This window comes from Zea mays, chromosome 7 (assembly GCF_902167145.1).
Source record: "Zea mays cultivar B73 chromosome 7, Zm-B73-REFERENCE-NAM-5.0, whole genome shotgun sequence".
Lineage (NCBI taxonomy): Eukaryota > Viridiplantae > Streptophyta > Magnoliopsida > Poales > Poaceae > Zea > Zea mays.
This window is the reverse complement of record NC_050102.1, coordinates 96,228,388-96,249,069: the sequence shown is the minus strand read 5'-3', so window position 1 is coordinate 96,249,069 and position 20,682 is coordinate 96,228,388. Positions and strand designations below refer to the sequence as shown.

The window sequence follows — 20,682 nt, the reverse complement described above, 5'->3', positions numbered from 1 at the left end:
TTTCCCACATTCACCGGAAAACTTAGAGAAGGCTGGTATTCTAGTTCCCTGTGGATATGGCACGGTGTCGAATTGGTGGCTATAAGGCTTGTGATACGATTGCCCTGTACCTGACACACTAACACCGAGTTTGTCCTTGAACATCTCGGCTACCTCGTCTCTGATCCTCTCCGCCATGTCTGGCGACCATCCATTGAGTTTGTGGGTGGAAATCTCAGGTTGCCTGACATCATTCTGTCGGCTTTCCTCCCAGGGATGTTTGAGGTGTGTGCTAGGTGTCCTATTAATATCACCAGCTCCTGCCCTATACCTCTCGGGCAATCTTGTGGCCGAACAGTATTCAGCCCTATGTCCATGAGGTGGTATGGCATGATTATAATGTGTTGCTGGTGGGGTACCATAATGTTGCTGCGATGAATGTGGGAACTGTGCGTATTGCGCAGCTCTCGGCTCTGCGTATGCATATCCGGACGGTCCGGCGTAAGAGGTCGGATGGTCCGCGACCTGGCCAAACGGTCCGAAGGTATATCCGGATTGTCCAGCCGTTTATGGTGCTATGTGGGTAGTCTCGCACCCAGACCGTCTGTCTTAAAAAATTGGACGGTCTGCGATCGAGCCGAATGGTCCAGGGCTGTACCCAGACGGATCGGTCATATATGGCGCGACTTGGGCAGTCTGCGCGTGGACTCGTGTAGAGTTGGATGGTCTGGCATAATACGTCGACCGGTTCATGCCATATCCGGACGGTCCGACGTAAGATGGCCGACGGTCCGCAACATATCCGGATGGTCTGGCGTGATGCACCGGACGGTCCGTGATGGGGCCGAATTGTTCGAGGTTGTGCCCTGGTGGTCCGGCCATGTACGGTGCGACCTGAGTGTTTTGTGTGCGGGCCTGCATCTGGTCGGACGGTCCGGCGAAATACGCCGGACGGTCCGCGGTATAACCAGACTGTCTGAGATGATGCTCGGACGGTCCGGTCGTGTCTAGTACCTGCCGCGTGCCTAGTGATGGTGACACGAAAGCGTGCATCGGCATACCATATGATGGCTGGGTCAAGGGTGACCCGTTTATAGCAGATGTGTTTGATGCGGGTGGCTCTGTATTAGACTCTCGCGATGGAAATCTAGGAGCAACTGATTTCTCGTATGCACATAGATGCATTTTAACAGATTCATCTACATATTGTTTTAACTGATTTCCTCGTTGATCCATGAAAGTCGTAAGAGATAGATCTGGAGTACTTAAAGTGGGACCCTGAAGTGGAGGTAGGAGAGATTTCATATCGATCTCCCCTTGACGGATGATCTTCTGGTGGCGATCCACCGTGAAGTGTGACAGGTACTTTTCTGCTGCCTCCTTGCGCCGTTCGGAGAGTTTATGCAGCAGTTCCGCCTCTTCCTTGTCGCGTTGTTCGTTCCATTGCCGCATCACCTCCTTCTCATCACGCATTACGAGGTCTTCAAAGGGTCTTTGGTCATCAGCCGGGAGCGCCTCCATGGCCGACTTGATGATGTTGGTGGTGGAGATCTTGGTGTGATCCTTAGAACCGGCCATCTACGGGCCGATTTTTAGCAGGTCTAGACACCTAGTCCCCAGCGGAGTCGCCAAAAGTATGTTGACACCTTTTAAGGGCGCCAAACACTCAACAAGAACCGGCGGCGGTGCTCTCTGCATAGGCGTGGACGGTCCGCGGCCAAAGGCCGAACGGTCCGCGACCTGGCGCAGGGTTAGGGTTCTCTGCCTGACGACCGGACGGTCCGCGCCCAGGGGCTGGACGGTCCGTGCGTGCGCAGGGGCGGCGAAAGGTCACCGGCGGCGCCTGAATCTCGCTCCCGGGAGGGACCCCGTCGGGGAGGAGAGATCCTAGGGGTTGTCTAGGCTCGGCAAGCCGACCTAGACTCCTCTAATCGATGTAGAGTCGAAGAGAAGCGGAGAATTTGGGGATTGGAATACTAAACTAGGGCTAAACTAGAACTAGACTAGAACTACTCCTAATGCATAAGGTAAAAACGAGTTATAGAGTTGATTTGATCGATTGTTGGGGGTTCAATCGGCCTTAGCCCTTCATCTATATAAAGGGAAGGTCTCGATCTGCTTCCAACGGTTTTCCGAGTTAATCCCGCGGTTTTAGGTAACAAATCCCGTGAGAAACTAGGAACCCTAACTGACTCTGCGCACGCGCGGACCGTCCGCGCCACAACCGCGGACTGTCCGGACCGCGGACCATCCGGCCTCAGGGCCGGACCGTCCGCTAGGTATTTTTGGTGCCTAACACCCACTAAACACACCCTAGGATTTGAATCCTAACATCTCTTTTCGTAGGGAGAGTTGGTTCCACCAATATCATCCCTAATACCTTGTTCGGTTGCACCTGTATTGAAGGGGATTAAATCTACTTCTATTAAATTTTGAATAGAGAGTGATTTAATCGTCTTCAATCCTCTTACGTAACCTAATAAACCATAAGAATGTTTGATTCTATTCCATATTTAACAAATTTATAAAGGCTGGGTTTTAACAAAATCAAAACTTATTAATTTTAGTACAGCTCTTCTCTTTTCTAAAATGTATTTAGGAAGTGAGCATAGCTGTGGATGGATTCGAGTCCTGTCCTTGCTATTTTTTTTTGCTTTTTATTTACGTTTGAGAACAATTCCGTTAGACTTGAAAGAATCTGTTTTTCGCTTTGTATCACCAGGCTTTTATCGGCATCAAGATTCTCCATCATTAATTGATTTCAGAATAGGTAAACTGGATGTGGACTCATTTGGCAAATAGTTTATGTGTTCTTGTTCAGAGATAGTTTATTAAGCAACTTGATACAGTTAACATGATTTCAGCGTAAATAAGTATAGTTGTGCTCCTAAGTCATAGACATGAGATTAAGAATAAAGGTGCCAACTAAGCTAAGACTGTTGAAATTTGTGTGTGGAGCTTCGCGGACGCCTAACCGTGATCGGGATTCAATTTCAATGTATTCCTTCGTAGATCTGTACTACCACAACTGAGCTCTAATCTGATCTACTTATCTTTTTAGGCATTGATATATAAAGGCTATTTAGCTAGGAGAGCTCCATCAGTCCTAGATTTTTTTTTAAAAAAAAACAGCTATGTTCTACCAATTGAAAGGTTAAACATCTTAGTTCCATGAATTTCACGTTCACACGAAACATGATCTGGGGTCGTCCAGATCTTAAAACTACTCAAAGGATGCTCTAAAAACACTGGTCTCGTACAAGTTGTGTTGAAAACACTGACCAACATAATTCTGCTGTGTATGGTCGGGTATCCGTCATAATGGTAGTCCCCCCTCATTTGTTTGTTTCCGTGTTACTGGAATAAACTTTGCGGGGAGACGAAGACTGGAGAATTATTTGTGATTCTTTTTAGTTTTATTTCAGTCTTGTGACTCGGCCATTGAATTATGAAGTATATGCACTGGATTAATGTTGTTGATCAGTCCTCAAGTTTTTCTTTCACATACCAACCAAGAGACTGCTAAGCTGAAGTTTGGTGAGAGTTGGTTGATTGATACTGAATCAATGTTTAAAATAGCTGGAGAAGGGTGGGTATAAGATAATCACAATTTAGCGCTAAACGGACAGAACCGCTAATAACGAATATTAGCCCGCTAAAACAGCTAAACACTACATCATTTAGCCTGCTAAAGGAGCTGCTGCTGTGCGCTGTGGGCCAAATGAAATTTGGGCCCAAAAACAACTAACCTTTCGACGCATGCCCACTGAACCCTAGTCGTCGTCTGTGTCTCGCTCGTTGCTCCTCTCATGTCTTGCTCGTTGCTCCTCTCCTCAGCCTCTGTCTTGCTCGTTCGTTGCCCACTGAACCCGACGGAGGAGCTCGTGGCCCGGCGGAGGAGGGGTCCACGCGTCCAGTAGCAGCAGCTCGTGGCCCGGTGAAGGAAGGGTCCAGGCGTCCAGCAGCAGCAGCTCGTGACCCAGTTGTTCGCCTGTTCGTGACCCGCTCGTGACCCGATGGAGGAGCTCGTGACCCGGCGGAGGAGGGGTCAGCAGCAGCAGCTCGTGACCCGGTGGAGGAGGGGTCGAGCAGCAACAGTTGTTCCCCACGAGCTGTTCGCCACTGATTGCTCGGCTGTAGAGTAGTACACTAGAAGATGAACAGTGCGGTGGAAGTGTAGTGGAGTTGCAGCCATCATCGATCGCCACCACACTGCTCCTACTCATCGTCATTATCACCGTATCTGCAGCACCTAGATCAAGAGGTATGTACTGTATGTTGCAATAATATTTTTTCACACACGTTCTTCATCATTGATTTAATGCATGTTTATATATGTTCATAGTGTAGACTGCTGCCATTTTTCATCCACAACCCCAAGCAGACAGCAGCCATGTTATCCCAACCTTATCCACAGCAACAAGGAGGCAAGTTCTCCGAGATTTGATGCCATTTTTCATTTTTGAAATAAGCTAGTTTACATTTGTGAATGAAGCTACTTTTCATTTGTCAATCTCTGCTAGTTGATTATAATCTCTGCTTCAAGTGTAAACTGTAAACTCTGCTTTGCAATTCTTTTTTTGTGCATAGGTGAACCATCAAGTGTAAACTCTGCTTCAATTACTCAAAAAATATCAAATGCTATCAAGTCAGATGACCCTACATGGGAGCATTGCTTTGTCCCGGATATGAGTAAGAAGCAAGCAATACAGTGCAAGTACTGTGACAAGGTGATCCATGGTGGAATTACTAGAGTTAAATATCATCTTGCAAACATTGGAGGTTTCAATGTTACAAAGTGCAAGAAAGTTCCAGCACATGTTAAGCAAGAGATGGAGGCCTTTCTTACAAAGAAGACTGGTGAAAAAGAACAGAGAAAGAAGAAAAAACAAAGAGATAGGGATGAAATTGATCTAGATAAATCAGATGGATCCAATGAAGAAGACAATGGGCATGAGAATGATGTTATTGTGCTGAAATCAACAAGGGAAAGTAATAATTGCAGCAGCTCTAGACCCCCAACAAATGGTGGCAGTGGCACTATTGACAACTTCTACAAGCCACAATCTGTTGAAGAGTCTGACCACAAGAACAAAATTCAAACAAAGTTGTCAACCCATAAAAGAGAAGAGAGACGAGATAGAGCTTGTGAGTATATATGCCAATTTTTTTATGAAGCTGGAATTGCACATAATACAATAACCCTCCCAAGCTTTGGCCATATGCTTGAGGCAATTGGAGCTTTTGGTAGAGGTCTGAGAGGTCCTAGTGCCTATGAGATGAGTGGACCATTCTTGAAGAGAGCAAAGCAAAAGGTATTGGATATATTCAAGAATCACCATGAATCATGGCAGCTCACAGGTTGCTCGGTGATGACAAATGCATGGACAGATAGGAAGGGAAGGGGAGTGATGAACTTGGTTGTCCATAGTGCACATGGGGTCTATTTCTTAGATTCAGTGGACTGCTCAACAGTAAAGAAAGATGGAAAATATGTGTTTGACCTTGTGGACAGATGCATCCAAGAGATACGGAAAGAAAATGTTGTCCAAGTGGTGACTGACAATGCAAGTGTCAACACAGCAGCAGCAAGTCTAATGGCGGCAAAGACACCCTCCATATTTTGGACAGGATGTGCAGCCCATTGCTTAGATCTGATGCTTGAAGATATTGGGAAGCTTGGACCTATGGAACAAACAATTGCTAGTGCTAGACAGGTGACCACATTCTTGTATGCTCATACATGAGTGTTGGATCTAATGAGGAAATTTCTTGGGAATGACCTGGTTCGCTCTAAGGTTACTCGATTTGCCACAGCATATTTGAATCTAAAAATTTTACAGGACAACAAGAAGGATATAGCAAGACTCTTTAGATCGGATGAACTCAATGAATTGGGTTACTTAAAGAAGGCAAAGGGAAAGAAAGCAAACAAAGTGGTGGCATTAGAAGGATTTTGGAAAAATATTGATATGGCTATCAATTTCTTTGAGCCATTGGCTAATGTGCTTAGGAGAATGGACAGTGATGTACCTGCCATTGGTTTCTTCCATGGATGTATGCTTGAGGCAAAGAAAGAAATTGCTACAAGGTTTGATAATAATGAAAGTAAATACAGAGTTGCTTGGGACATAATTGATAAAACATGAGATAACAAGTTGAAGACTCCATTGCACTTGGATGGGTACTACTTGAACCCATACTTTTATTACCCAAACAAGTCTAGCATTGAGCTTGATGGTTCCTTTAGAGCTGCAATAATTTCTTGCATTACAAAGATGTTTGATGACGAAGACACTCAAGATAGCATAATTGAAGAGCTCAGCATATACCAAGACCAACAAGGAGCATTTGGGCATGACATTGCAGTCAGACAGAGGAGAAACAAGACCTTCAATCCAGGTGAATCATGCACCACACCAAATCTGTTTTTTTTAACTCTTGAGTCTTGATAGGACAATTAATTAAATTTTCATGTTAATGGCTTAATGTAGCAAAGTGGTGGATGAACCATGGCACAACCACACCACATCTGAGGATATTAGCAACACGGATTCTCAATTTGACTTGTAGCTCCTCAGGTTGTGAGAGGGCCTGGTCAGTCTTTAAGCAGGTAATAAAATATCTTGAATTTTGGTCAATTCATTTTTGGATTTACATTCACTTGAATTCATAGATTTGTGATCAATCTATAATTTTTTGTACCTACATAGATCCACACAAAGAAGCGAAACAAATTACTGCATGATAGAATGAGGGATCTTGTCTTTGTGAAATTTAATTCTAAACTAAGGGAGAAGAGAGACAAAAAGAGCAAAGATCCAATAGAGAAGGAATTGAACGATATTCTTTAGAATGATGGCAATGAGGGAATGGAACAGATGTTGTTCTAGATGAAAATGTTGATCAAGATGAAGACCATGAGGGTGCACATGACGAACCATCACCGGAACCATCAATCTCAAAAGCACAACTACCAGCCAAAAGAAAGAGGCATGGGCATCCTAGGAAAAAGAAACTTAGGAGCCTCAAATCTCTCTTGTCTTGTGATTTAGAGCGTGCAACATGTGCTTCATCTTCTGAATCCGAAGATAATGAATCTATGCAGATTGAAGCTTCAAATTCAGATTCTAGAGATGAGTAGAACTGTTGAAGACTTACCAGTTACCAGTTTATGCCTTGGTATTTTATCTAGTTGCAACTTATTAAACTAATGTCTTGGAACTTAGCAACTTTGCAATTCCTTTTGAAGTACTTTTGTTGCTCAGTATGTTGTATGTTTTGCTGCTCAGTACACTGAATGTTGCAACCAGTGATTGTTGCAACCAGTAGACTATAAAACATAGCAAATGAATGTTGTTTTCCTTGCTATTTTTTCTGGTTCTGAAGTCTGAACCACCTATTGTATTTTTTTTTGCTTTGGTTATTAGTTTATTATAAAGGTAATGATGCTCGATTGCTCTATGTTCTGAAAACCGCTAAAACATTTAGCTGCTGCGATACCCGGATATATCCTTTTCTAGCAGTTGAAAAAGGCCCTGGATAAATGCCTTAGCCCGCTATTTTAAACACTATACTGAATTAAATCATCATTAAACAACGAATGAAATATTGTTAGATACAACATTCATGGGGAAAATTCACTAAATGCCACTTATTAACTTGACCATCTAGAAAATGCTCCTCGCTAGTAAAACATATAGAAAACACCTCTCTCTAATGCAATTCTTCTCGCATTATAGCACCTTGTATAGTTGATCCATTTTTTATTTTTAATCTAGAATTAACTTTAAAATGGCATGCAACAAAGACCAAGAAGACGAGTTTAACAACAAAATCTAATTTTTTAAATTTGGTGGATTTAATGAAGCAGATTATTAAATGATGTAGAAAATTATAGAATCAAAGTAGTAAACCTTTAGAAGAACTTTAGAGAAGTCATTTTATTTTTATTGAAATTTAAAATATATCTTTAATCTATTTAAAATTATACTCCCTTTGTCACAAAATATAATTCATTTTACGCCCCGTTTGGATGCCTAGAAATGAAACCTTTTCCAAGAAATAAATTCCAAGAAATGAATTATATAGAATTCAATCGACTAGAAAGTGATTCAATTCCATTATTTTTGTTTGGTTGTACAAGCAATTGAATTCCTAGAATTAAATTCTAGATGTTGTTTGGATACTTTACACACGGAATTTGAATTTGAATACAAACAAGGATCTCTTGACTTTGCATCTGCTTAAAAATAAGCATGAACAATTTACAACTATCAGAAACTATTAAGTTCACAAATAACAATTCGACAAAGGCAAGTCACACATAACAGTTTCACAAAGTCATAAAATTCGCACATAAAAGTTCTACAAAGACATCAAATCTTCACATAGTAGTTTCATAAAGCCATCAAGTTCACACACAACAGTTTCACATAGCCATCAAGTTCACACACAAAAGTTTCACAAAGACAAGTTCACACAATCAGTTCAATACAGAGATATAAGTTCACATATAAGTTGTTTCACTTCCTTAGCTGCATCATAAGCCACCTCTTCCTCCTTTCCATTGGGAGTGCCATCATCGACTCAAACTTGCGTGCATTAGAGGTGAGGATGTCATAAAGCTCAAGTTCTGTGTCTTCATCAAGTCCCTCAACCTCTTGTAATGCGGCGAGAACTTCGGCGGAAGAGGGTAGCTTTGGACCGTCATCTTTCAATGCAGATGTAAGCATGTCGAACTTATCACACCATATAGAGTTAAATGAATCATCTGATCTTTGTCTTTTTAAACTACTCGAGGAAGATACAGAATATGGAGCATCCTTGCCTCCGGTATCATTCTCTTTTGCCATTTCCTTTGAACTTTCAGCTGCTGTTTTAGCACCCTCTCCATTTGCTTGGTCTTTATTGTACACTAGGCTGAGTAGATCCCAAAACTTCACAACCTTATGTCTATATCCTTTTGCTTCCTTATTCCTCTATAAAAAAATTGTTACAAAGATACATCAATAAATAAACTTGGAATTGAAACATAAACTAAGCTACAAAAAATGGAATAAACTACTAGGCAACAATAGCATGTATGACCAATTTGGAGTAAAAACAGCAAACCACTAGTAATGATATTGTAGTTCAAAGGAAACAGCAGCTGTGTATTACGCCACTAAAACAGCAGCTGTGTAATATTCAAAGCAAACCACTAAAAAATGGTTTGCTGTTTTGACACTGTATGGAATAAACAGCACACATGTAATATTCGCATGCATCAGGACCAACACATCCTTCATCATCATTAATATGCTGTAATTATGAAGCTATTTATATAGAAATCTGCTCACACAAAACAGTAAGAATACAAGACATTTATATAGAAGATTTAGTGACTCCAATTAACTATGAAAATACAGATTGAATAATCTTCTATGTAAACAAGGTCAAACTCCAATTTGACACGATAAGAGCTTAGCATCTTTCCTAAAGTTCATGAACTGCAAATAATAAACTAATGAGTAATGAACAACAAAAATTTTCTTACCTCAACGTACTCATCCCATACAGTGTCACTATCAACTTTGAGCTTGTTCTTCTCCCAATCCCATCCAAAACCACTAGTGGACAACAAACCATTAATGATATTGTAGTGCTTATCAAAGGTCTTGCTGCGAGAGCTAATATTTTCCTTTGTAATGGTGACATTACACTTCTCACAAACATTCTTCACAGCAGCTGTGTATACATGAGACTTCCACCCATTCTGACATCTATCACCTTTATTGTAATAGTCCACAAATGTATCAAGGAGTACCTTATCCATCTCATCATTCCAAGGAACATAGCCCCTTGTTTTCTTGTCCTACAATCAAAGAACCACACATATAAAAAATACAAACACAAAAATTCATAAATGACAAAGACATAGAAAATAGAAGCATACAACTATGAGCTTTGACCACGCCTCGCTTGATAATCAACAAACATTTCACTAGCTTTGGTGTCTCTAAAATAACCCCACTCATTAGTTGATTGAACATGCGTAATCATACTCATTTCTCCTTGATTTTCAGCAGGAGCAGCAGAGATGAGACTATCAACTTCATGTATTAGAATATCATCCATATCTCTTTGTCTATCCCTTAAAAAATTATGCAATATGCAGCAAGCATGGATGATCCTAATCTGCATAGAATAATATGGCTAAGTCAATACACAATTTTAAAACTAACGATTGAATTTTAATTGAAGACCTACTATGTTATACCTGGTTTTCTAAATCAAAATATGAGCTGGTCCTCAAGATTGCCCATCTCATCTTCAATAGCCCAAAAGTTCTCTCTATCACATTCCTAGCTGTTGCATGGCGTAGGTTGAATAACTCTCTCGCAGTAGATGGATTGTTGCCTTGAATAGCCCATTCATTCAAGTGGTACCGTGTAGATCGGTACGGGGCAAGAAATCCCGGACCATTTGTATATCCAGCATCCACTAGATAGTATTTACCACTAGGAACAACAAATGAGTCCTCCCATGACATGGCATCACGTAGTATGCGTGAATCCGAAGCCGACCCTTCCCATCCAGCCAAGACATACAAAAACTTCATTTGTCGATCACAAACCCCTAATACATTAGTGGTGATTTGTTGCTTCCTATTTCTGTACCTACCTTGGTCAGTCAATGGAACATTCACATCGATATGTGTGCCATCTAGTGCACCTAGGCAGTCCTCAAACCATTTCCACTTTGGATCCTCAGGTAGAGTGGTTTCTGGATTAGGAAGCTTGATGAACTCATGACTTAAAGATAGAATCCCTCTAAGCACTTCGTTGAAGTGTCGACTGATTGGTTCAAGGGACCACCCATAAGTGCTACGGATCAACCTCATTTTGGTGTTATGACCTACTATAAGCAGAAAAATTGTAAGCTTTTCTTCTACCGACACATTTAGGGTATCCTGTAGGCCACTCTTTTCCCGTAAGATGGCACTCAAGTCACTAAAAGATCTCTTAGTTAGGCGCAAACTGTCATAGCAATAGACATTTGAACCCTGGTACATATTACATAGCATTTGTTTTCTGCACTCGACATTTCTCTCTTGAACTTCGTTAGCATCTATGATGTGTCTAGGTCTCCTCCGTTGATACCGATTTGCAATTATAGCCATAATAGACACAGCTAATACAACAACTCTCTTTCGCTTCTTTCTCTTCCTTTTAATTTCCTCCTCGTTAGTATATTGATTTGATATCTAGAATATGTAATTTATATGCAATTAGACATGCTAGTTGAAAGCAAAATGCTCTACTCAAGAATAAAAACACTACTAGTAGTGGCATAAGGTGGAATAGGAGAAGTACCGATGTAGCCATGGAGATTGAAGGATTTGTTGAAGGTAGCTAGATGAAACTTGAGGCGAAAGATCCCAAAACAAACTTGTGATGAAACTGCAAAAACAAAAACAAAATAATATTCTTCTATAAGTGAGAACAAGGATTTTGGAATCATGTCATCTATAATGACTACGAGCTACTTCACAATGCTTTCACTTTGTAATAACAACAGGGTCTCTGCTAATGTAACAAAATAATGCTTTCACTTTGTGATGAAACTTGTGATCAGTACTGGTCGACAGCTGCCGCAATAATCATAAAATTCTGTTCAAAACAGTAATCTGCAATAATCATAAAATTCTGTTTAAAATAGTCTGGGAACCTCATGGAGCAGAGTACTAGTTTTGCCAACAATATAATGCAATAGCTAGTTAATTGAAGATGCTAAGACTAACAAGTGAGGAAGCAGGTAGCTGCCATGCACCGAGTACACTATATCAATGGATTCTGGTCACATCTCAAGCAGGTAGCCGCAAGAACAAGTGCTCGCTTCTCTGACATCGCTGGCAGCAGCGCTCGCTTCACGGGCGTTCCTGGTAGCAGATCCTACGCGAGGAGAGTGAAACCAAGGAGAGGCCACTGGTGCTTCGACTTCAACCACGCGAGGTCTAGAGCGGCGCTGGACCTTCAGGCCCCGTCCCGTCCGGCTGCAGATCCTACCGCTACTTCCCCGACGCCCGCGCGCTCCTGAGCTGCAGATCCTACGCGATCTTGGGAATCCCCTTGATAGATACACCTCCAGATCGCGACCTCCAAATCGTCGGGATGAGCAGAGGAAGAGGCTGAGGAAGACACGAGATGGATGAGGGCGAGGTAGATGACTCACCTGAGCTGCTTTTTCCGACGAGCACGAGGTAGACGAGGGCGAGGAAGACGGGGGAGACGGATGAGGGCGGCGGTCCTGGGTGGAGATGGTGGGCGACGTAGCAAACCCTAGTTGCCTTTCTAGCCTTTTCTGATGGTGGAGGGTCTGAATTGAGAGGAGGCCATATTTGCAGGGATTAGAATTAGGTAGAAATGATCAATTCAATTCCACAGACAGCCAAACAGACCAATTCTTGGAAAGTGATTCAATTCAAACCAATTCTTGGGAGCCAAACAGCCCCTTAGACTAAACACGGATTCATCGTTTAACCTATGAACAGGGGCGATTCTAGGGAGGGGCACAGGGGGGCAATGTCCCCCCTAATCTTCTACAAATTCCATAGAAGCTACTAATTTTTTTAGTTAATCACCATATAAATAATGTAAAATACCTCTTAACAGCCCCCCTCAATCTAATTTGTCCCTCTCAATCTTAAATGCTGGCTTCGCCCCTGCCTATGAATATAGTTTCTATGTATGTCTATATTCATTATCATTTATTCGAATGTGAATGGATAAAAAGAGGGCTAGAAAGAACTACATTTTAGGATGGGGGAGTATTATAATCTACACAGCTCCACGTTGGAACTGGACTTGGAGCAGAGCAGTACCAAACATCTCCTATATTTCTATATTCAAAAAAAGATACGATATCCATATTTATGCTCCCAAGTCAAAACTTCCGAATGTGTTTTTTCCTTATGAAACCAAATCTCCAATATGTTCGTTCAATTATTTGCATTGTTAGCGCATTTTATTGACTGGCTACCATTCGAATTATTTACTTCCAGTTCTTTCTTAGTGGCATCCTGGGACCACGGATGAGTTAAATTAGTACAACTTGAGTCAGCTTACAAGAGCACTTGTAAGCTACATTATCGACTTGCACCGGGTATAAAGTAACGCACCTGACTCAGCTAGCTTGCAAGAGCAAAAGCATTGTGACTTTGTGAGTTTGTGACCATCCTGTCGCGTTTCTGCGTTAGTAATGGCTGCAGACTGCAGTCTCTTCGTCTCCAGAGGCTGAGACCCACACGCTCCCTCACATCGCCATATTCCCGTTCCTCGCCAAGGGCCACACCATCCCGCTCATCCACCTCGCCCACTACCTCCACCGCTACGGCCTTGCCACCATCACCTTCTTTACCACCGCCGGCAACGCAGGCTTCGTCCTGGAGGGGCTGTCCGGTGCGGACGCGGCCGTCGTCGAGCTCACCTTCCCGACCGACATCGCGGGCATCCCTCCGGGCGTCGAGAGCGCCGAGGGGCTCACGTCCCTGGTCTCCTTTGCCGTCTTCGCCGACGCAACGTCCCTGCTCCAGCCACAGCTCGACGCATCCCTCGCTGAGATGCAGCCGCCAGCGAGCCTGCTCGTCACCGACCCATTCCTGCACTGGACGAAAGCGTCGGCGGCAAGGCTGGGCATCCCGAAGGTGTCGTTCTTCGGCATCTCGGCCTTCGCGCAAGTCATGCGAGAGGTGCGTGTGCGCCACGACCCTTGTGCCACGCTGCGGCCCGACAACGTCGACGCCGATGGCCACCCGGCCACTTTCACGGTGCCGGAGTTCCCGCACATCAAGCTCACCTTCGAAGACTTCATGGCACCCTTCGGCGACCCTGCGTCCATGGCGCCCATGTTGAAGCTCGATGCTAAGCTGGGCAGGGCCATCGTGGAAAGTCAAGGCCTGATCATCAATACCCTCCATGGCCTCGAGGCTCCGTATCTTGACTTCTGGAACCAGCATGTCGGGCCCAGGGCTTGGCCCATCGGACCCCTCTGTTTTGCCCAACCAACATCAATCGGACCCAAGGCCCGGCCCTCTTGGATGGAGTGGCTCGACGACAAGGCAACAACTGGTCAAACGGTTCTATATGTCGCTCTTGGACACTAGCCGCAATCCTAGAGTCACAATTGAAGGAGGTCGCAAATGGACTAGAGGAGGCCGAGGTTCACTTTTTATGGGCTGTTAGGCCCGAGAATGTCGACCTAGGTCCGGGCTTTGAAGAGCGTACAAAGGGCAGGGGCTTGATGGTGAGAGAATGGGTAGATCAGTTGGAGATTCTAAAGCATAGCAACATAAAAGGGTTCTTGAGTCATTGTGGTTGGAACTCAGTACTTGAAAGTGTTGCATCCGGTGTGCCGTTAGCGGTATGGCCAATGCATGCCGATCAACCTTTCAATTCAAAGTTCTTGGTTGATGAGCTGAAGATCGCTGTTAGGGTTCACACAAGCGATAGAACTATTAGAGGCTCCGTAAGAAGCGAGGAGATTTCCAAGGTGGTGAGGATGCTCATGGTAGGAGAGGAAGGGGTAGAAGCGGCAAAGAGGATGGCACAGTTGTCAGCTAGTGCTAAGGAGGCCATGATAGAAGGAGGGCCGTCATGGAAATCTCTAAAGGAGATGATAAGCCAGTTGGGCCTAAAGTAGGAGAACGGGGATGAAGAGGTATGCCTGGAGAAGAAAGTGGATGCTTGATTATTCGTGTGTACATACTCTGAGTTGTTGTTGTTTATTTTCTTCACAAATAACTGGGTGGATGTAAACAATCTTTGGCAATGAATTATATATATGTAGGGAAGCACTACTTGTCTTCGAGGGTGATAAACCAATCCATCCAACCAACCAAATTAGCTATAAATGTATGGTTTGTTTAACTGCACCATTAGATGCGGGTGATGAACCGTTGAGTTTATTAATAGTCACCTAGAGGGGTGTGAATAGATGACGCCTAAAAACAACTTAAACAAAAACTTGATCGAAATTAACTGTGAGTGCAAAACTAGATCAAATCATAGTGAAGAAGAGAGATTCTTTCTGTTGGGGGCTTTCTTCTCCGTCGAAGGTCCTCTAAGCAAAAATACCTTCGGCAGAACGATACACAAGCAGGTGTGACATGAAGATGTAAGCCGAAGCTACCATTGAAGGAGCTTCGGCATGGTGACGCGCTAAAGACGAAGGACGTTACCGACTTAAAGAGGAAAAGACTGTATAGCCCTTGATAATTTGTATTGTAATTGTAATCAGCCATCAGGGTCATGGATGTAATTTTGTCTGGGCTGTGTCCCGTGCCTATAAATAGATACCCATGTACTGTACACACTGAATTGTAATCGCTCTTGCGTCATTCCTGTTCTCTCCATCTTCTGTTAAGCCGAAGGTACAAATGTAATATAAATATTATTGATGTTTATTCATGTTTGCAGAATAAGAATATGAATAATCTAATGATTTGGAATGATTATTTACATTCTATTTGTGTTTCATATGTTTCCATTTACATCTTTGCTCACTGAAATGATGAAGGTACGTCCTTCATGACCTTCATCTGAAGATCATTATATCCCAAGGGAAATAATGCCTCGAAGGACGAAGGTCACTAATCATTAACAATTGTGTTGCTTTGTTCTTGATGTATAGCATCCAAGAACAAGGACCAACATTGGCGCCCACCTCCGGTGAACTCACTTCCACAGTTGTGATGATGGCTTCGTACAACAACCAAACTGTAGCACCTTCGGCCACAAAGCTGGTGCTCCCAATCACATGTGGTTCAAGCTCTGAACCAGCTAAAAAGAAGCAGAAGAAGGAAGCACAAAGAAGAGTACAACATGTTGGGGTGCAAGGACCCTTCATCAAATCCAAGTGGTCTCACATTCCAATTACCTTCTCCCAGGAAGATCTTCAGCTCAAAGATTATCCTCACAATGATGCCATGGTTATATCTTGTGTTATCAAGGGATTTCTGGTCCACAATGTTCTGGTTGACACAAGCAGCGCAGCAGACATCATCTTTGCAAAGGCTTTCAGGCAAATGCAAGAGCCAGAAGACAAGATACATGATGCAACACACCCTCTTTGTGGCTTTGGAGGAAGACAGATTGTGGCACTTGGCAAGATAATAATGTCAATGACTTTCGGCTAAGTCCATAACACAAGAACTGAACAGGTTGTCTTTGACATTATTAATATGGAGTATCCATACAACGCAATCATTGGTCGAGGGATGCTTAATGCTTTCGAAGCAATACTTCATCCAGCATATTTATGCATGAAGATACCTTCGGAACTGTGGCGGAACTAACCAAATTATTCCAACTTAAGTGCCTAAGCCCCGCCTTAGAGGCTAGACCACACTTAAATGGGAATAACACGTCAATCCCTCGGATCTAGTCCGACACGGCCACTGACAGGATCAAGTACCATAATCTCACTCGATGGTGAGTCACAGAGCAAATACAATAAAGCACAAAACCATGCATGTAAGAGTATTAAATTATTACATCACCATCGGAGTTTTGCAAAAGTAGTCATCATTGTTCGAAGTGCAGCGGAATAAAACTAACGGTAAATAAATAGAGAGATGGGGAAGCCTGTCCCATCACTCCTCATGCTCCTCCTCGGCCGACGTAGGGTCCCACTCGACAATCCAACCCGGTGGCAAGATGGACGACCAAGTCACTCCAGCAACCATGTCCTCCAGAGAACCTGTAAAATTGTGCCTCAAGCAAGGCTGAGTATACTAATTGAGAGCACCTAGAGGGGGGGTGAATAGGTGATCCTGTGAAAACTTAAACTTATAGCCACAAAAACTTGTTAAGTGTTAGCACAATAATTGCCAAGTGGCTAGAGAGGAGTCTCAACAAAACACAATACCACAAGAGATCAAACACAGAGATGACACAGTGGTTTATCCCGTGGTTCGGCCAAGACCAACGCTTGCCTACTCCACGTTGTGGCGTCCCAACGGACGAGGGTTGCAATCAACCCCTCTCAAGCGGTCCAAAGACCAACTTGAATACCACGGTGTTTTGCTTTGCCTTTCAATATCCCGTTTGCGAAGAATCTCCACAACTTGGAGCCTCTCGCCCTTACACTTAAGATTCACAAAGAAATACGGAGTAAGGGAGAACTAGCAACGCACACAAGACTCAAAATCAGAGCAACAGCACGCACACAAGTCGCAACAAGAGCTCGCAACACAACTCAATGAGTTCACAACTCAACAAGAGCTCTAGATGCTATCACAATGAACCAAATGCGTGGAATTGATGTCTTGGTGCTTAGGAATGTTGTAGGAATGCTTGGTGTGCTCCTCCATGCGCCTAGGGGTCCCTTTTATAGCCCCAAGGCAGCTAGGAGCCGTTGAGAACAAATCCAGAAGGCCATCCTTGCCTTCTGTCGTCGGGCGCACCGGACAGTCCGGTGCACACCGGACACTGTCCGGTGCCCGATTTCCTTCCTTAAACAGCGCAGTCGACCGTTGGAGATCTGGGAGCCGTTGGCACACCGGACATGTCCGGTGCACACCGGACAGTCTGGTGCCCCCTTCCGACCGTTGGCTAGGCCACGTGTCCTGTGCAGATCGCGCGGCCGACCGTTGGCCCGGCCGACCGTTGGCTCACCGGACAGTCCGGTGCACACCGGACAGTCCGGTGAATTTTAGCCGTACGTCGCCAGTCAACTCCCGAGAGCGGCCAGTTCGTCCGAGGCAGCCTGGCGCACCAGACACTGTCCGGTGCACCACCGGACACTGTCCGGTGCACCACCGGACAGTCCGGTGCCCCAGACCGAAACAGCCTTTTTGGCTGTACACAGCCAACTCTCCTCTTTTCTTCTTCTTCCTGTTTCTGATACTTAGACAAGTATATTAGTACACAAAACCAATGTACTAAGACTTAGAAACATACCTTTGCTCTAGGTTTGCACTTTGTTCATCCATGGGCTTTGATTCACATTTAAGCACTTGTGTTGACACTCAATCACCAAAATACTTAGAAATGGCCCAAGGGCACATTTCCCTTTCAATCTCCCCCTTTTTGGTGATTTATGCCAACACAACATAAAGCAACTAGAACAAGTGCAATATCACTTCAAATAAAACTTAAGTTTATTTTGATTCAATTTTGGCATATACGGATCATCCTTTGCCACCACTTGGTTTGTTTTTGCAAATAAAACTCAAATCTCTATCTCTAAGTCAAACACACATGTTGAAGCATAAAGAGAGTCATTCCAAAAGAGATTGATCAAAGATTTCAAAAACTCCCCCTATTTCCCATAATCAACACTTCTCCCCACAAGAGGCCAACTTTTGACAAGAGAAACAATAAAAGAGTTTTGTCAAAACAAAACGCTCTATTCTACTATTTTCAAAATCTCTCAAGTGGTAGCTGATCCATTTATCGCTTTGGCCTTTATTTTCTCCCCCTTTGGCATCAAGCACCAAAACGGGATCAATCTTGGTCCTATAACCCCATTGCCTCACCAAAGTCTTCAATTAAGATCAAATGGCAATAAGAGTTCATGAGATGAACTTGGAATAAGTTACCCTCTCATCGGAGTGCAGTGGAAGTCTTTCATGGTCCAAGTCCACCTTTTCCCTTTCAATCCTTCTTTGAGACTAAATCATCAAACTCAAGCACATGGTTAGTCTCAAAGGGTCAAGTTGTAACACATCTCCCCCTAAACATGTGCATCACTTTGCAACGGACTTGTGAGGTCCAGGGAGTGTTTGTACAACTTGAGCACCATAATAAGCAACAAAATGCAAAAAGGAACATGATCAAAAGCATAAGTACAAGTATGCTACAATTCAATCCAGGTTCCGAGAATCTAAGACATTTAGCTCACTACGCAACCTGCAAAAGGTCTTCTCATCTAGAGGCTTAGTGAAGATATCGGCTAGCTGGTTCTCGGTGCTAACATGAAACAATTCGATATCTCCCTTTTGCTGGTGGTCTCTCAAAAAGTGATGCCGGATGTCTATGTGCTTTGTGCGGCTGTGTTCAACAGGATTCTCCGCCATGCGGATAGCACTCTCATTATCACATAGGAGTGGGACTTTGCTCAGATTGTAGCCAAAGTCCCGGAGGGTTTGCCTCATCCAAAGTAGTTGCGCGCAACACTGTCCTGCGGCAACGTACTCGGCCTCAGCGGTGGATAGGGCAACGGAAGTTTGTTTCTTAGAGTTCCATGACACCAGGGACCTTCCTAAGAATTGGCACGTCCCCGATGTACTCTTCCTATCGACCTTACATCCAGCATAGTCGGAGTCTGAGTATCCAACTAAGTCAAAGGTAGACCCCTTTGGATACCAGAGCCCGAAGCAAGGCGTAGCAACCAAATATCTAAGAATTCGCTTCACCGCCACTAAGTGACACTCCTTAGGATCGGATTGAAATCTAGCACACATGCATACGCTAAGCATAATATCCGGTCTACTAGCACATAAGTAAAGCAAAGAACCTATCATTGACCGGTATGCTTTTTGATCAACGGACTTACCTCCTTTGTTGAGGTCGGTGTGTCCGTCAGTCCCCATCGGAGTCTTTGCGGGCTTGGCGTCCTTCATCCCAAACCGCTTTAGCAGATCTTGCGTGTACTTCGTTTGGGAGATGAAGGTGCCGTCCTTGAGTTGCTTCACTTGGAACCCAAGGAAGTAGTTCAACTCGCCCATCATCGACATCTCGAATTTCTGAGTCATTACCCTGCTAAACTCTTCACAAGACTTTTGGTTAGTAGAACCAAATATTATGTCATCGACATAAATTTGGCACACAAACAAATCACCATCACATGTCTTAGTGAACAGAGTTGGATCGGCTTTCCCAACCTTGAAAGCATTAGCAAGTAAAAAGTCTCTAAGGCATTCATACCATGCTCTTGGGGCTTGCTTAAGTCCATAGAGCGCCTTAGAGAGCTTACACACGTGGTCGGGGTACCGTTCATCCTCGAAGCCAGGGGGTTGCTCCACGTACACCTCCTCCTTGATTGGCCCGTTGAGGAAAGCGCTCTTCACATCCATTTGGAACAACCTGAAAGAATGGTGAGCGGCATATGCTAGCAAGATACGAATTGATTCTAGCCTAGCCACAGGAGCAAACGTCTCCTCAAAGTCTAAACCTGCGACTTGGGCATAACCTTTTGCCACAAGTCGAGCCTTGTTCCTCGTCACCACGCCGTGCTCGTCCTGTTTGTTGCAGAATACCCACTTGGTTCCCACAACATTTTGCTTTGGACGAGGCACCAGTGTCCAAACTTCATTGCGCTTGAAGTTGTTGAGCTCCTCCTGCATGGCCAACACCCAGTCCGGATCTAGCAAGGCCTCCTCTACCCTGAAAGGCTCAATAGAAGAGACAAAGGAGTAATGCTCACAAAAATTAACTAATCGAGATCGAGTAGTTACTCCCTTGCTAATGTCACCCAAAATTTGGTCGATAGGATGATCCCTTTGAATCACCGCTCGGACTTGGGTTGGAGGTGCCGGTTGCGCATCTTCCTCCATCACATGATCATCTTGTGCTCCCCCTTGATCACACGCCTCCTGTTGATGAACCTGTTCATCGTCTTGAGTTGGGGGTTGCACCATAGTTGAGGAAGAAGGTTGATCTTGCTCCAATTGTTCCTGTGGTCGCACATCACCAATCGCCATGGTGCGCATAGCGGCCG

The 20,682-nt window shown here is 44.0% G+C and overlaps 2 protein-coding genes and 1 pseudogene across 7 annotated transcripts; 2 read left to right on the top strand and 1 right to left on the bottom strand.

Annotated features, from left to right (window-relative positions):
• Positions 1-3,744: 3,744 nt before the first annotated feature.
• LOC103632596 (uncharacterized) lies at positions 3,745-7,246 on the top strand. Of its 2 annotated transcripts, none has more exons than XM_020546158.2 (4): positions 3,745-4,243; positions 4,330-6,381; positions 6,474-6,592; positions 6,693-7,246. In XM_020546158.2, the coding sequence occupies exon 2, from the start codon at positions 4,668-4,670 to the stop codon at positions 5,724-5,726; it is 1,059 nt and encodes a 352-aa protein (XP_020401747.1). In that variant the 5' UTR covers positions 3,745-4,243; positions 4,330-4,667; the 3' UTR covers positions 5,727-6,381; positions 6,474-6,592; positions 6,693-7,246. The 2 variants fall into 2 exon arrangements, with proteins under 2 accessions (XP_020401747.1, XP_020401746.1); XM_020546157.2 differs by having other exon boundaries at positions 4,325-6,381.
• Positions 7,247-8,344: 1,098 nt separating this feature from the next.
• LOC100384166 (uncharacterized) lies at positions 8,345-12,361 on the bottom strand. Of its 4 annotated transcripts, none has more exons than XR_004851266.1 (6): positions 12,196-12,361; positions 11,337-11,423; positions 10,241-11,227; positions 9,917-10,158; positions 9,518-9,835; positions 8,487-8,960 (listed from the first exon to the last, which is right to left on the bottom strand). XR_004851266.1 is itself a non-coding variant. In XM_008653539.3 (5 exons), exons 4-5 carry the CDS (start codon positions 9,794-9,796, stop codon positions 8,505-8,507), a joined length of 735 nt encoding a protein of 244 aa, XP_008651761.1. In that variant the 5' UTR covers positions 9,797-9,835; positions 9,917-10,158; positions 10,241-11,227; positions 11,337-11,578; the 3' UTR covers positions 8,345-8,504.
• An 815-nt stretch (positions 12,362-13,176) lies between these two features.
• On the top strand, positions 13,177-14,814 carry LOC100279600 (UDP-glycosyltransferase pseudogene; annotated as a pseudogene). Its single transcript, NR_159955.1, has one exon. The product of NR_159955.1 is annotated as a UDP-glycosyltransferase pseudogene (transcript).
• The last annotated feature ends 5,868 nt before the right edge of the window (positions 14,815-20,682 follow it).

Excerpts from the sequence above, each read along its gene's own strand:
- LOC103632596 (XM_020546158.2), top strand. The coding sequence starts at position 4,668 with ATGAGTAAGAAGCAAGCAATACAGTGCAAGTACTGTGACAAGGTGATC.
- LOC100384166 (XM_008653539.3), bottom strand. The coding sequence starts at position 9,796 with ATGGATAAGGTACTCCTTGATACATTTGTGGACTATTACAATAAAGGT. Across the intron at positions 8,961-9,517 it reads TATGGGATGAGTACGTTGAG|AGGAATAAGGAAGCAAAAGG; the intron begins GTAAGAAAATTT and ends ATTTTTTTATAG.